At 38.3% G+C, this 15,418-nt stretch overlaps 1 protein-coding gene across 2 annotated transcripts in view; it reads right to left on the bottom strand.

Moving 5' to 3' along the window:
- Window positions 1-324: 324 nt before the first annotated feature.
- Window positions 325-15,418, bottom strand: part of LOC309818934 (cytochrome c oxidase assembly protein COX16 homolog, mitochondrial) — a 33,735-nt gene continuing 18,641 nt past the window's right edge. For both annotated transcript variants that reach the window (XM_082648950.1, XM_082648951.1), the window contains 2 exons: window positions 3,922-3,984; window positions 325-690 (listed from right to left, as the gene is read on the bottom strand). In XM_082648950.1, the coding sequence (XP_082505076.1) occupies window positions 574-690; window positions 3,922-3,984 (180 nt within the window). In that variant the 3' untranslated portion in view covers window positions 325-573. The remainder of the gene's footprint in view (window positions 691-3,921; window positions 3,985-15,418) is intronic.

The raw sequence follows: 15,418 nt of genomic DNA, 5'->3' as shown, positions 1-15,418 counted from the left end.
TGGAAGTTATGACCTCATGATTTTTGCTTTAACTTGGAGCAATAAAACTATCTTAACGCATTTTAATGGTATCAACACCATCATCAGGTGATGCTTTGGAGACTGATTAGCCTGACATGTGAGGTATTACAAATAAAACCAAGGCTCTTACCAGACTGATCAACATTATTTTCCACATAGGTCTGACATAAAATCCTGCTTGATGTTACTGTGAAAATTTGGATCCAGACCTATTATTCTCATTAGGAATCAGATTGCCCTACTGGCTAGGGGAAAAGAAATATGGGTGGGTACCTGGGAGTAGAATAAATGACACTGTTTAAGTGGCAGTATTCACATTTTTATTGAGCAGTAAAAAATATATGTGGTCAACATTGTTACTTTCATTTGCAAATAAAAGAGTTGGGAAGTATAGAAACCTGTACTTAACTTTTTATCAAGAGTACTTATCATCAAATTACTCCCATCCAGGCTTCTGCAGGTCTGTAATTTTCTTTCCAATGTACAGGAGTATGTGGTGGGAATTCCAGTTGATAACATTTTTATTTAAAAAAAAAAAAAGAATCAGCATAGTCAAGTTGTCTTAGTGTTACGGATTTCTGGATTTTGTCCTTGGAGGAGGTCAGGATCTTCCCAAGGCCTGGGTCCTCGAATATTCTTCCAGTCATCAAAAGTGGAGTCTTTTATTTTCTATAGAGCCACAAATATTAGAGGATAAATATTAGTATAGGAGCCCTGTGGGTTCGATTAGGACCTCAGTGAATGAATGAATAAATGAGTAGAAAGAATTCAATAGGCCCTCACTTATAATTCTAATAAATAACTGCATATCAAGCTTAATAATTAAAGAAATGTCATATTTCTTAGGACTTAAAATTTTTCTTACTTCCTATTGATGTTACTGCCTATCTTTCCCCTCATCAGAATTAAACTATTAAAACAGAAAAACTCTATATTTTTAAAAAATTTATTTTATTAAATTATAGCTTATTTACAATGTTGTGTTAATTTCTGCTATACAGCAAAGTGATTCGGTTATACATATATATGTATATACACACACATACATTCTTTTTCATATTCTTTTCCATTATGATTTATCACAAAATACTATAGCTCCCTGTGCTATACAGTAGGACCTGGTTGTTTATCCATTCTATATATAATAGTTTGCATCTGCTAATCAAAAACTCCCAATCCATCCCTCCCCCATGCTCCCCCTTGGCAGCCACAAGTCTGTTCTCTATGTCTGTGAGTCTGTTTCTGTTTTGTAGATGTGTTCATTTGCATCATATTTTAGATACCATAATAAGTGATATCATATGGTATTTGTCTTCCTCTTTCTGATTTACTTCACTTAGTATGATAATCTCTAGGTCCATCCATGTTGCTGCAAATGGCATTATTTCATTCTTTTTCATGACTGAGTAGTATTCCATTGTATATATTAATATGCACCACATCTTCTTTATCTATTCATCTGTTGATGGACATTTAGGTTGTTTCCATGTCTTGGCTATTGTGAATACTGCTGCTATGACATAGGGGTGCATGTATCTTTTAGAATTATAGTTTTCTCCAGATATATGCTCAGGATTGCTGGATCATATGGCAACTCTATTTTTAGTTTTTTGTGGAACCTCCATACTGTCTTCCATAGTGGCTACACCAATTTACATTCCCACCAACAGTGTACAAGGGTTATCTTTTCCCTAAACCCTCTTCAGCATTTGTTATTTGTAGATTTTTTTAATGATGGCCATTCTGACCTCTGTGAGGTGGTACCTCATTGTAGTTTTAACTTGCGTTTCTTGAATAATGTACATGTTTTATTTTTGAGAGCACAAAGAAAGGGAAGAAGCTGGGAGAACAAAACTCCAGGTCCGAACGCTAATCCAGCATAATAATGACTAGCATGGGTTAACATGGGTGATGGCAGTAAATGAAGAGAACAAAAGTGGAGAATCTAGAGTCTGCTAGAAGGAATAGAGACCAAGATGATTTGTTCTGCACCTAAGAAATGAGCCTGGGCTTAAGAATGAAAAGATATTCCCCATAGCTGCCATAAGCAAAGCTCTTTTGGGGCAATAAAAACTAGCTTCAACCACAGTTTGGATCACCATATCTTTAGTTAGTGTGAAGTGTCTCTCAAGCACAGGAATGAAAATAGGAAAAAAGGGAAGAACATAAACCTTTCTTTACCCTTCTGACACCACTCTGACAGTAACTTTCATATATCTGCTTTGGTTATTCTGGAATAATTAAGTGCACAAGATAGAAAAAGAAACACAGAGAACACAGGACAGCTTTTATTCAGAGACAGGGAAAATGATATCAATTTACCTTGACACTTGGGTACTAAGCACTACTGTTTTACTAACAAGCTATATAACCCTGGGCTAGTGATTTGAGCTATCTGGGCACTAATTCTCTCAAAAGTAATAATGAAAAGGCTAGACCAAATGGTCTATATAATTTCTTCAGCTCTCAAACTCTACGGCTTCTAAAAGAACTTTAAGGAACGTCCACTCCCAGACAAACCCTCCATAGCTATATACTGAGAAGTAGCAAATTAGAGGTTTTGACAAGATAATGGGGAAATAGTAAATGAACCATTCTCTAAATTTCACTTACAGTTTTACCAGGAGTTTACTAAATCTACATAGATGAACAAAATTCTACTAATTTAGTGTCAAGAACAGAGTAAATTATTTTCACGTATAGTTATGAAATGATACAAAGTTATAAAAAGGTTTTAGGAAAGAATAATGGCCTTCACTCAGATAACATAAGACCTATATGCTCAAGAGAATTTGAGAATAATTCTTAAATGGGATGCAAGGTTGGCAGAACAACTTCATGCAAAAGTGGTCCAGTCCCAAACTAAACTAAAAAACAACAACAATAAAACAAAAACAAACAACAACAACAAAAAAGTGGTCTAGTCTTAAGCTCTGACAAGATCCTCTGGGTGAACAATTTGGAGACTGAATGCCACAGTTTGAGGGGTTTAGGAAACATCAAAACCTTTCTACAGATCCTCCCTTATGAAGCATAAAATCAAGCTCAAAATGATCAGCCAATGATTGAAATGCTAAAATGAGAATCAACACTCTACACACGTCTCTTCAATGTATATTGTTCACAATGTCCACCTTTCAATCAAAAATGACCAAACATGAAAAGAAATGGGAAAATATGATCAGAGATGGAGAACACCCTCTCTCTCCACATCCTATAATAAAACATGCTATTAAGCTCTTTGATTTCGTTAATAAGATAGGTGGAAAATGATACCTCGCTATAATTTTAATTAACATTCCTATTATAAGTTGAGCATCTCTTTATCTGTTTAAAAATGATATTTATTTCCTTGTCTCTGAACTCATTACATGCTCTGCCCATGTTCCTACTGATCAAGTGAGTTGTTGAAATTTTCCATACTGATTTGCTCTTCATATTTAAATAAATTAATTCATCGTGTTAAGATAAAAAATATTTTTAGAATTTCACATTTAACTAGTAACTTTATATACACTATTTTTTTTAGGTTGAACTTTTGAACTTTTGAATTTTTATGTATGAATTCTGCAATCTTTACTTTTAAAGCTTCTGGGTTTTCTATATTTAAATAGGGTTTTCTGACTCAAGACCACTAAAAAGAATCTTCATTGTTTACTCCTAGTACTTTTACTTTTTGTTTCTTATTTTTAAATTCTTGATCCATCTAGAATATGGATATGAAACAGTATATGAAATATAGATCCATCTTTATTTTCTTTCCAAACGACTACATAGTTGTTCCAATAACATATATTTAAGGTAAATATTTTTTTCCTGTACTGATAATAATTTGAATTTACCTTAAAGCAGATAGAACCAGTCACTGACTAGGAAGATTGCTACATTAGCATACTGTACCTCATACTCGGACTCCAATGACACTTTATTCATTTTCAGTTTTTTTTCTAACTCAGGATCAATCTGTAGAAAAGAAAGAGCAGCCATAAGTTATTTAAGTCTGTTAGATCCCATTTTCAATTTTAAAAAGTAATATAAGGCATGGCTGGGATGGCATGGCAGATTACAAAAGCATGGGAAAATCTCCACAAAACATACATTTGCATAATGATAACTAATATAGTACTACCACCACTACTACAACTAATAGCAGCTAATATTTACTGAGGGCTTGGTATATGCCACGTATTTTGACATTTATTACCTCCTTTAATCCTCAAAAAATCCTATGACATAAGTATTAGTATTATGATCAAAGTAAGGATAATGGAATACAGGGAGTTTGAATAGCTTGTCAAAGAGGCAGAACTTGGCTTTGAGCCTCAGCCCTCTGCCTCCAGAGTCTATGCTATTAACCACCACAATAAATTATGTTATTACATAGAATCATTACAAAAATACTAATAAATGTAACACTGCTCTTGAAAACAAAAAAGAACATTTTATATACACCAGAAATTAAAAAGTTAGCTATGAAAAAATTAGACAGGATTCCATAGTGGTAAACAGAAACTGATGCCACGTTACCTGTGTGTAGCAAAGTCTTTAGGAAAGAAGAATGTGATTGCTGAAATTAATTAACAACCATCACCATCAACAAAACCCAAATTAAATTCAGTGGAATAGCTGAATAATGACTAACACAGCTTAAGACCAAAGTAGTACACAAGAAACACAGCATGAGGATTCCACTAGAATGATGCACAAACAGATGGGATAAATGAAAGAAAAGGCATATTATGAAAGCTAGATCCAAAACAGGTCTATTAGGGGTTTCAGAATTACAGGATAAAGAGAATGGAGGAAGGGCAATAACTAATCAATAATTAATGAATAATATATAAAAATACATGATTCCTCAGACTGAAAGAGCACAATAAAAAATAACCACAACAGGAATTCCCTGGTGATCCAGTGCTTAAGATTCATTGATTTCACTGTTGTGGGCTGAAGTTCGATCCCTGGTCAGGGACCTAAGACCCTATAAGCCATGAGGCGCAGCCAAAATAAGTAAATAAATAAAATTTAAAAATAACCACAACAAAACAAAGCCAGCCCACTCTTCATCAACTAATAGTAAAGCCTTAGGATATTAAGGATAAAAAGAAAATCTCAAAAGCAAAAAGAGTGAAAAGACAAAGGGATGAGGATTAGAAAAAAGACTTCATCAGCAACTTAAAACGCTAAAATAAAATGAAATTATATCTACAATGTTGATATTAAAAGGATTACTTTGAACCTCAGTTTTTTTGGGGGAGGGTTTGGGTTTTTTTTGCGGTACGCGGGCCTCTCACTGCTGTGGCCTCTCCTGCTGTGGAGCACAGGCTCCAGACGTGCAGGCTCAGCGGCCATGGCTCATGGGCCCAGCCGCTCCGCAGCATGTGGGATCCTCCTGGACTGGGGCATGAACCCATATCCCCTGCATCAGCAGGTGGACTCTCAACCACTGCACCACCAGGGAAGCCCTGAACCTCAGTTTTATTTTGACTATTTTCTCTCTTCTTTCTCAGCTTCTACTCGATTGGGTTTTTCTCAATCAGTGTTTTGAGTGGTGGAAATACATACAAACATATCAACAATCTCAGTAACTGCTGAACTCATCTATTAACTAATAAAGATTTTCTGACTGACATTTTTAGAAATCCAGTTATATATTACTTACAAAAAATGCACTTAAAAAAAAAGAATGAAAACACAAGATTGAAGGCAGAGGTTACAAAAAATGATACACTACACACACACACACACACACAAAACTGGTGGGGGCAGGAGGATCAATACATAACAATATTTTTAATGGACAAAACAGAATTCAAGGCAAACAGCATCAAAAAGGAACATTTAGGACTTCCCTGGCGGTCCAGTGGTTAGGACTCCGCGCAATGCGCGGGTTCAATCCCTGACTGGGGAGCTAGGATCCTGCATGCATGAGGCACGGCCAAAAAAAAAAAAAAAAAAAAAAAATTCAATACTGGAAAATGGAACAATTTTTAAAGAAAATGTTAGAATTATTAAATATTATGTGACTATATTGCTTTGAACTGTATGCAGCAAAATGGATAAAAATTTAAGAAATAAATACACAAAACATCCTAAAGGAGCTTAACATACCTCTCCCAGAAACTAACTGATCAAGCAGATTATAAATAAAATTATTGAAGATGAGTAAAATGATTAAGTTCTTTCTAATAGATATATATAGAATTTTGAGCCCAGCAAATTTGGATTGCTATTTTCTCCTCAAACACACACAAAATATTAATAAAAATTAAACTTATTATAGGGCATAATGGAAAACTAGGCAAATTCACATATAAAAAATCGTCATATATAACATATTCAATGACTACAATCGATAATATTTAAAATCAATAGCAAAGAGATAACTGCAGAAAGAATCCATATATATGGAAGCTGAAAACGTTTTAAAATACATTAACATGTTAGAGAAGAAATCAAAATGAAAATTACAAAGTATTTACAAGTGAAGAGCTATCTGTTGCATGATCTTTTTCATTCTAATAGGTTTAATCTTCTTGTGTATAAAATTTCTTGGTAGAGGACATTTCATCTGCACATAATGACATTTTCACTCCTTTCTATCTAAACCCACTTAGTTCAGATTAGCTCAAGATGGCAGAGTGGAAGGATGTGAGTTCGCCCCCTTCTTACAAAAATACCAAAATCACTACTGTAGAATAACCATCAACAAAAAAACACAGGAATCTACTAAAAATGATACCCTACATCCAAAGACAAAGAAGCCACAATAAGATGGGAGGAGGGGGCGCAATCGTGATAAAATCAAACCCCATACCCACCAGATGGGTGACCCACAAACTGGAAAATAATTATACCACAGAAGTTATCCCACAGGAGTGAAAATTCTGAGCCCCAAGTCAGGCTTTCCAGCCTGGGCGTCCAGCAATGGGAGGAGTCCCCAGAGAATCTGGCTTTGAAGGCCAATGGGGTTGATCACAGGACTTCCACAGGTCTGGGGAAAACAGAACTCCACTCTTGGAGGGCATGCATAAAGTCTTGAGGGTACCAGGACCCAGAGGAAAAAAGCAGTGACCCCAGAATAGACTGGGTCAGACCTACCTGCTAGCATTGGAGGGTCTCCTGGGGAGGCAGGGGGTGTCTGTGGCTCAGTGTGGGGACAAAGACACTAGCAGCAGCAGTTCTTGGAACTACTCATTGGCATGAGCCCTCCCAAAGGCCACCATTACCACCAAACAGCCTGTAGGCTCCAGTGCTGGATCACCTCAGGCCAAATAACCAATGGCACGGGAACACAGCCCTTCCCATCAGCACACAAGTGGCTTAAAGTCTCCCTGAGCACAGCCCTGCCCACCAGAGGGACAAGATCCAGCTCCCCACCACTGGGAACCAGTCCCTCCCATCAGGAACCCTGCACAGGCCTCTTAGACAGCCTCATCCACCAGAGGGCAGGCAACGGAAGCAAGAACTACAATCCTGCAGCCTGTGGATGGAAACTGCATTCACAGAAATTTAGTCAAAACGAGATGGCAGAGGAATATGTCCCAGATGAAGGAACAAAATGAAACCCCAGAAGAAAAATTAAGTGGAGTGGAGATAGCCAAGCTACTAGAAAAAGAATTCAGAATAACGACAGTGAAGATGATCCAAGATCTTGGAAAAAGAATAGAGGCAAGGATTAAGAAGATGCAAGAAATGTTTCACAAAGACCTAGAAGAATTAAGAACAAACAGAGATGAACAATACGATAACTGAAATGAAAAATACATTTGAAGGAATCAATAGTACAATAAGTGAGTCAGAAGAACAGATAAGTGACCTGAAAGACAGAATGGTGGAAATCATTGCCACAGAACAGAATAAAGAAAATAGAATGAAAAGAAATGTAGACAGTCTAAGAGATCTTTTAAATGCACCAACATTCCCATTATAGGGGTCCCAAAAGGAGAAGAGAGAAAGGACCTGAGAAAATATTTGAGGAGATAATAGCTGAAAACTTCACACAGTCATCCAAGTCCAGGAAGCACAAAGAGTCCCAGGCACATAAACCCAAGGAGGAACACGCCAAGACTCCTAGTAATGAAACTGACAAATACTAAAGACAAAGAAAAAATATTAAAAGTAACAAGTGAAAAACAACAAATAACATACAAGGGAACTCCCATAAGGTTATCAGCTGATTTCTCAGCAGAAACTCTGCAGGCCAGAAGGAAGTAGCACAATATACTGTATTTAGAGTGATGAAAGGGAAGAACCTACGACCAAGAATACTCTACCCAGCAAGCCTCTCATTCAGATTTGATGGAGAAATCAAAGGCTTTACACACCCCAATATGTTCACTGCAGCACTATTTACAACAGCCAGGTCATGGAAGCAACCTAAATATTCATTGACAGATGAATGGATAAAGAAGATGTGGTACATATATACAATGGAATATTACTCAGCCATAAAAATGAATGAAATTGGGTCATCTGTAGAGACGTGGACGGACCTAGACACTGTCATACAGAGTGAAGTAAGTCAGAAGGAGAAAAACACACATTGTAAATTAATGTATATTTGTGGAATCTACAAAAATGTCACAGATGAACCAGTTTGTAAGGCAGAAACAGAAACACAGAGGTAGAGAACAAACATATGGACATCAAGAGGGGAAAGGGCAGGTGGGATGAATTGGGAGATTGGGACTAACATATATACACTAATGTATAAAATAGATAACTAATGAGAACCTGTTGTATAGCACAGGAAACTCCACTTCACTGTAGAGAAGAAACAAACAACCCTGTAAAACAACTATATCCCAATTTAAAAAAAAAAAAAGAAACTTTACAGACAAGCAAAAGCTAAGAGAACTCAGCACCACCAGACCAGCTCTGCAACAAATGCTAAAGGAACTTCTCTAGATGGGAAAGAAACTAGAAAGTTAAAACAACCTTGTACCTATACAGACTGCTATATCAAAACCTCACAGGAGGGATTTCGCTGGTGGCAGAGTGATTAAAAATCCACCTGCCAATGCAGACGACATGGGTTCAAACCCTGGTCTGGGAAGATCCCACATGCCACAGAGCAACTAAGCCCATGTGCCACAATTACTGAGCCTGTGCTCTAGAGCCCATGAGCCACAGCTACTGAAGCCTGTGCACCTAGAGCCTGTGCTCCGCAACAAGAGAAGCCATCGCAATGAAAAGCCTGCACACCACAACAAAGAGTAGCCTCCGCTGGCCACAACTAGACAAAGCCCGTGCACAGCAACAAAGAACCAATGCAGCCAAAAATAAATAAATAAATAAATTAATTAATTAAAAACAAAAAAACCTCATGGGAACAGCAAACCCCAAAACTATAAATATACACACACAAAAAAGAAAAAGCAACACAAACAGAACAATAAAGATGGCCATCAAACCACAGAGAACAAAAGAGAAAGGGAAGAAAAAAGACCTACAAAAACAAACCCCAAACAATTAAGAAAATGGCAATAGCAATTTACATACCAATAATTACCTTAGTACAGTGGAGAAAGGACAGCCTCTTCAATAAGTGGTGCTGGGAAAACTGGACAGGTACATGTAAAAGTATGAGATTAGATCACTCCCTAACACCATACACAAAAATAAGTTCAAAATGGATTAAAGACCTAAATGTAAGGCCAGAAACTATCAAACTCTTAGAGGTAAACATAGGCAGAACACTCTATGACATAAATCACAGCAAGATCTTTTTTGACCCACTTCCTAGAGAAATGGAAATAAAAATAAACAAATGGGACCTAATGAAACTTCAAATCTTTTGCACAGCAAAGGAAACCATAAACAAGACCAAAAGACAACCCTCAGAATGGGAGAAAATATTTGCAAACGAAGCAACTGACAAAGGATTAATCTCCAAAATTTATAAGCAGCTCATGCAGCTCAAACAACCCAATCCAAAACTGGGCAGAAGACTTAAACAGACATTTCTCCAAAGAAGATATACAGACTGCCAACAAACACATGAAAGAATGCTCAACATCATTAATCATTAGAGAAATGCAAATCGAAACTACAATGAGATATCATCTCACACCAGTCAGAATGGCCATCATCAAAAAATCTAGAAACAATAAATGCTGGAGAGGGTGTGGAGAAAAGGGAACACTCTTGCACTGCTGGTGGGAATGTGAATTGGTACAGCCACTATGCAGAACAGTACGGAGGTTCCTTAAAAAACTACAAATAGAACTACCATATGACCCAGCAATCCCACTACTGGGCATATACCCTGAGAAAACCAAAATTCAAAAAGAGTCATGTACCAAAATGTTCATTGCAGCTCTATTTACAATAGCCCGGAGATGGAAACAACCTAAGTGCCCATCATCAGATGAACGGATAAAGAAGATGTGACACATATATACAATGGAATATTACTCAGCCATAAAAAGAAACGAAATTGAGCTATTTGTAATGAGGTGGATAGACCTAGAGTCTGTCATACAGAGGGAAGTAAGTCAGAAAGAAAAAGACAAATACCGTATGCTAACACGTATATATGGAATTTAAGAAAAAAAATGTCATGAAGAACCTAGAGGTAAGGCAGGAATAAAGATGCAGACCTACTAGAGAATGGACGTGAGGATATGGGGAGGGGGAAGGGTGAGCTGTGACAGGGCGAGAGAGAGTCATGGACATATACACGCTAACAAACGTAGTAAGGTAGATAGCTAGTGGGAAGCAGCCGCATGGCACAGGGATATTGGCTCGGTGCTTTGTGACAGCCTGGAGGGGTGAGATAGGGAGGGTGGGAGGGAGGGAGACGCAAGAGGGAAGACATATGGGAACATATGTATATGTATAACTGATTCACTTTGTTATAAAGCAGAAACTAACACACCATTGTAAAGCAATTATACCCCAATAAAGATGTTAAAAAAAAAGCAGCAGACTACACATTCTTTTCATGTGCACATGGAACATTCTCCAGGATTGACCACATGCTGGGCCACAAAGCGAGCCTCGGTAAATTTAAGAAAACTGAAATCATATCAAGCATCTTTTCCAACCACGCTATGAGATTAGAAATCAACTACAAGAAAAAAAAACTGTAAAAAACACAAATGTGGAGGCTAAACAATATGCTACTAAACCACCAATGGATCACTGAAGAAATGAAAGAGGAAATCAAATAATACCTAGCGACAGATGGAAACAAAAGCACAATGAATCAAAACCTATGGGATGCAGCAAAAGCAGTCTAATAACCAATGGGGTGGGAACACAGCCCCACCCATCAGCACACAAGTGGCTTAAAGTCTCCCTGAGCACAGTCCTGCCCACCAGAAGGACAAGACCCAGCTCCACCCACCACTGGACGGGAACAGGCTCCTCCCATCAGGAAGCCTGCACAAGCCTCCTAGACAGTTTAGAGCAATACAATCTTACCTCAGGAAACAAGAAAAATTTCAAACAACTTAACCTTACAGCTAGAGCAACTAGAGAAAGAAGAACATAAAGATCAGAGAAGGAAAGAAATCATAAAGATCAGAGCAGAAATAAATGAAATAGAGATGAAAAAAACAACAGCAAAGATCAATGAAACTAAAAGCTGGTTCTTTGACAAGATAACAAAATTGATAAACCTTTAGCCAGACTCATCAAGAAAAAAATGGAGAGGACTCCAATCAGTAAAATTAGAAATGAAAAAGAAGTTAAGATGGACACCACAGAAATGTAAGGATCATAAGAGACTACTACAAGCGACTATATGCCAATAAAATGGACAACCTGGAAGAAACAGATAAATTCTTAGAAAGGTACAAGCTCCCAAGACTGAACCAGAAAAAAACAGAAAACATGAACAGCCCAATCACAAGTATGGTAAGTACCCTACATACGAGCCTTCAAGTTGCCATCTTTCAAAGATGCGAACTTATGTTCACATGTCTAATCACATAAGTTACTTCACGTGCCTGGTGTACATTGTCACATGAATGCATCCTCTACAAGTGGTTGTGCTTTTGTGTACCTTACTATACAGTACTGTATAGAGTACAGTAGTACAGTATCTTTATTTCAAGCCCAGGATGTCTGGAAGCAAGTGTAAAAGGAGCGGGTGATGTAGCTGGCACTGCTAAGAAGTGCCAAGAGATAACAATGGAAGCAAAAGTGAAAAAAATTGAGAGTGAAGCGAGGAGAAAAGATGGTAGACGTCACTTGTTCTTATAACATGAATCATTCAACCATCAGCACAATTCTAATGAACAAAGACAAGATCGTGGAATATGAGCAGTGTGCTGTGCCGATGATGTCGACAATAATATCAAAGAAGTGTGGAAGAATGATGGAAGAGATGGAGAAACTTCTCAGTGTATGGATGCAGGATCAGCAACAGTGTTGAGCCCCACTCAGCTTTATGCTGATTCAAGACAAAGCTAAAAGCCTTTACAAAGACTTAAAGAAGAAACTCAGCAAAAAATCAGAGGGCACATCTTTTAATGTCAGCAATGGCTGGTTTCACGGGTTCAAGGTTAGAGCCAAACTTCACAACGTAAAAGTAAGTGGCAAGGCAGTGAGTGCAGATACGGTAGCTGCCCGGGAATTTCCTGAAACTCTTTGAGAAATTACTGATGAAGGCGTGTATTCAACAGAGCAAGTTTTTAATGTGGATGAGATAGTACTGTACTGGAAGAGGGTGGCAGACCAAAGTTACATCAGTAAGGAGGAAAAGTTAATGCCAGGCTATAGAGCAGCAAAGGGCAGACTAACTCTGTCGATTGGTGGCAGTGCTTCCTGCAATATGAAGCTGAAGGCTCTCTTAGTTTATCACTCAGAGACCCAAGAGCCCGTAAAAACAAAGCCAAGGGCTCTCTTCCTGTTGTGTGGAAGAGTAACCCCAAAGCCTGGGTTACACAGGCCATTTTCTAGGACTGGTTTTTCCACCACTTTATCCCGGAGGTAGGGAAATATTGCTTGGAGAAGGACATCCCATTCGACATTCCTTTGCTGCTTGACAGTGCTCGGGGCCAACCCCCATTCATGGATGACTTTCATCCCAACGTCAAAGTAGTGCATCTGCCACCAAATACTATATTGTTCATTCAACCTATGGACCAGGGCGTTATAGTGACTTTCAAGAAATATTATTTACATCACACTTTTCGCAGTAAAGGCGAGTGACAGGAATCAGAAACCACCTTTTGACAATTTGGGAAGGACTACAAAGCCATAAAAACACTGACTTTGCATGGCGTGAAGTTACGGCCATCACCACGAATAGGGTTTGGAAGAACCTTTGCCTGCAGTTTGTTCACGATTTTCGTGGATTTGAGAAGGTGGATGAGGAGCCCAAAGAGGTCTTCAGCAACTCAGTGACCCTAAGCAAGAAGCTGGAGCTAGATCTGCAACAGGATGGCTTCACTGAATTCCTTGCTGTGCAACACAAGGAGGTTACAGTACTAATTGAAGACCTGATGGAACTGGAGGCCCAGAGAAAGGACAAAGAGAGACAAGAGGAAGAAGTAACTGAAAAACCGAAGAGATTCACAACAAGGGAAATGGCAAGGGGATTTTCTTTATTTGAGGAAGCACTGTTAGGTTTTGAGGCACAGGACCCAAACATAGAATGGGGCACAAAGGTTGCAGCAGACGTTCAGAATTCAGTCCAGTGCTACCATATCATCTATGACAAGAAAAAAAGAGCTACTACCCAGACATCAATGGATCATTTTTTCAAGAGGGTGGATAGAACTGAACCCAGCAAGGAACCAGAGCCTGCGCCATCAACATCAGGCGTGAGTGAAACTGCACCTTGCCCTCCACCTCCTACTGCTGGCGATCCTTCCTCCTATTGCTCTGCCATCGCCCCCCTCCTCTCCCTCCTCCGGTCAGTAACTCTTCTTGCCTGTTCACTTGATGCCAGCCCCTGTATGTCAGCTGTTGTACTGTACTACTGTACTTTTCAAGGTACGGTACTGTAAGATTAAAAATGCTTTAGTTTTTTGAGATGTTTGATTTTTACGTATTCTTTGTGTGAAAAGTAGTATAAACCTATCACAGAACAGCACTACACAGCCGACTGTGTTAGTTGGGTACCTAGGCTGACTTTGTTGGATTTACGAACAAAGTGGACTTACGAATGCACTCCGGGAACAAAACTCATTCATGTGTAGGGGACTTACTGTACTGAAATTGAAACTGTGATTGAAAAACTCCCAACAAACAAAAACCCAGGACCAGATGGCTTCACAGGCAAATTCTATCAAACATCTAGAGAAGAGTTAACACCTATCCTTCTGAAACTGTTCCAAAAAAATTGCACAGGAAGGAAAACTCCCAAACTCATTCTATGAGTCCACCATAGCCCTAATACCAAAACCAGACAAACATATCACAAAAAAAGAAAATTACAGGCCAATATCACTGATGAACACAGACACAAAAATCCTCAACCAACTACTAGCAATCTGAATCCAACAATACATTAAAGGATTACACACCATGATCAAGTGGGATTTATCACAGGGATGCAAGGATTTTTCAGTATGCACAAATCAATCAGTGTGATACACCACATCAACAAACTGAAGAATAAAAACCATATGATCATCTCAATAGATGAAGAAAAAGCTTTTGACAAAATTCAGCACCCATTTATGAAAAACACTCTCCAGAAAGTGGGCATAGAGGGAACCATACCTCAACATAATAAAGGCCGTATACTACAAACCTACAGCTATTCAGTGTTCAAAAGCTAAAAGCAGGGACTTCCTTGGTGGTCCAGTGGGTAAAACTCCACACTCCCAATGTAGGGGGCCCGGGTTCAATCCCTGGTCAGGGAACTAGATCCCGCATGCATGCCGCAACTAAGAGTCCGCATGCCACATCTAAAAAGTCCGCATGCCGCAATGCGGAGCCCACGTGCCTCAATGAAGACCCAGCACAGCCAAAATAATAATTTAAAAATAAATAAATATTTCAAAAAAAGCTGAAAGTATTTCCTCTAAGATCAGGAAGAAGACAAGGATGTCCACTCTCATCACTTTCATTCAACACAGTTTTGGAAGTCCTAGCTGTGGCAATCAGAGAATAAAAAGAAATAAAAGGAATCCAAATTAGAAAAGAAGTAAACTGTCACTGTTTGCAGATGACATGATTCTGTACACAGAAAATCCTAAAAACGCTACCAGAAAACTACTACAGCTCATCAATGAATCTGGTAAAGTTGCAGGTTACAAAATTAATACACAAAAATCTGTTGCATTTCTATACACTAACAACGAAAGATCAGAAACAGAAATTAAAGAAAAAATCCCATTTACCACCACATCAAAAAGAATAAAATACCTAGGAATAAACATACCTAAGGAGACAAAAGACCTGTACTCTGAAAACTATAAGACGCTGATGAAAG

This window comes from Grampus griseus, assembly GCF_964374135.1.
Source record: "Grampus griseus genome assembly, chromosome: 2".
Lineage (NCBI taxonomy): Eukaryota > Metazoa > Chordata > Mammalia > Artiodactyla > Delphinidae > Grampus > Grampus griseus.
The sequence above is the reverse complement of the archived record's forward strand: the minus strand, read 5'-3'. Positions and strand labels throughout refer to the sequence as shown.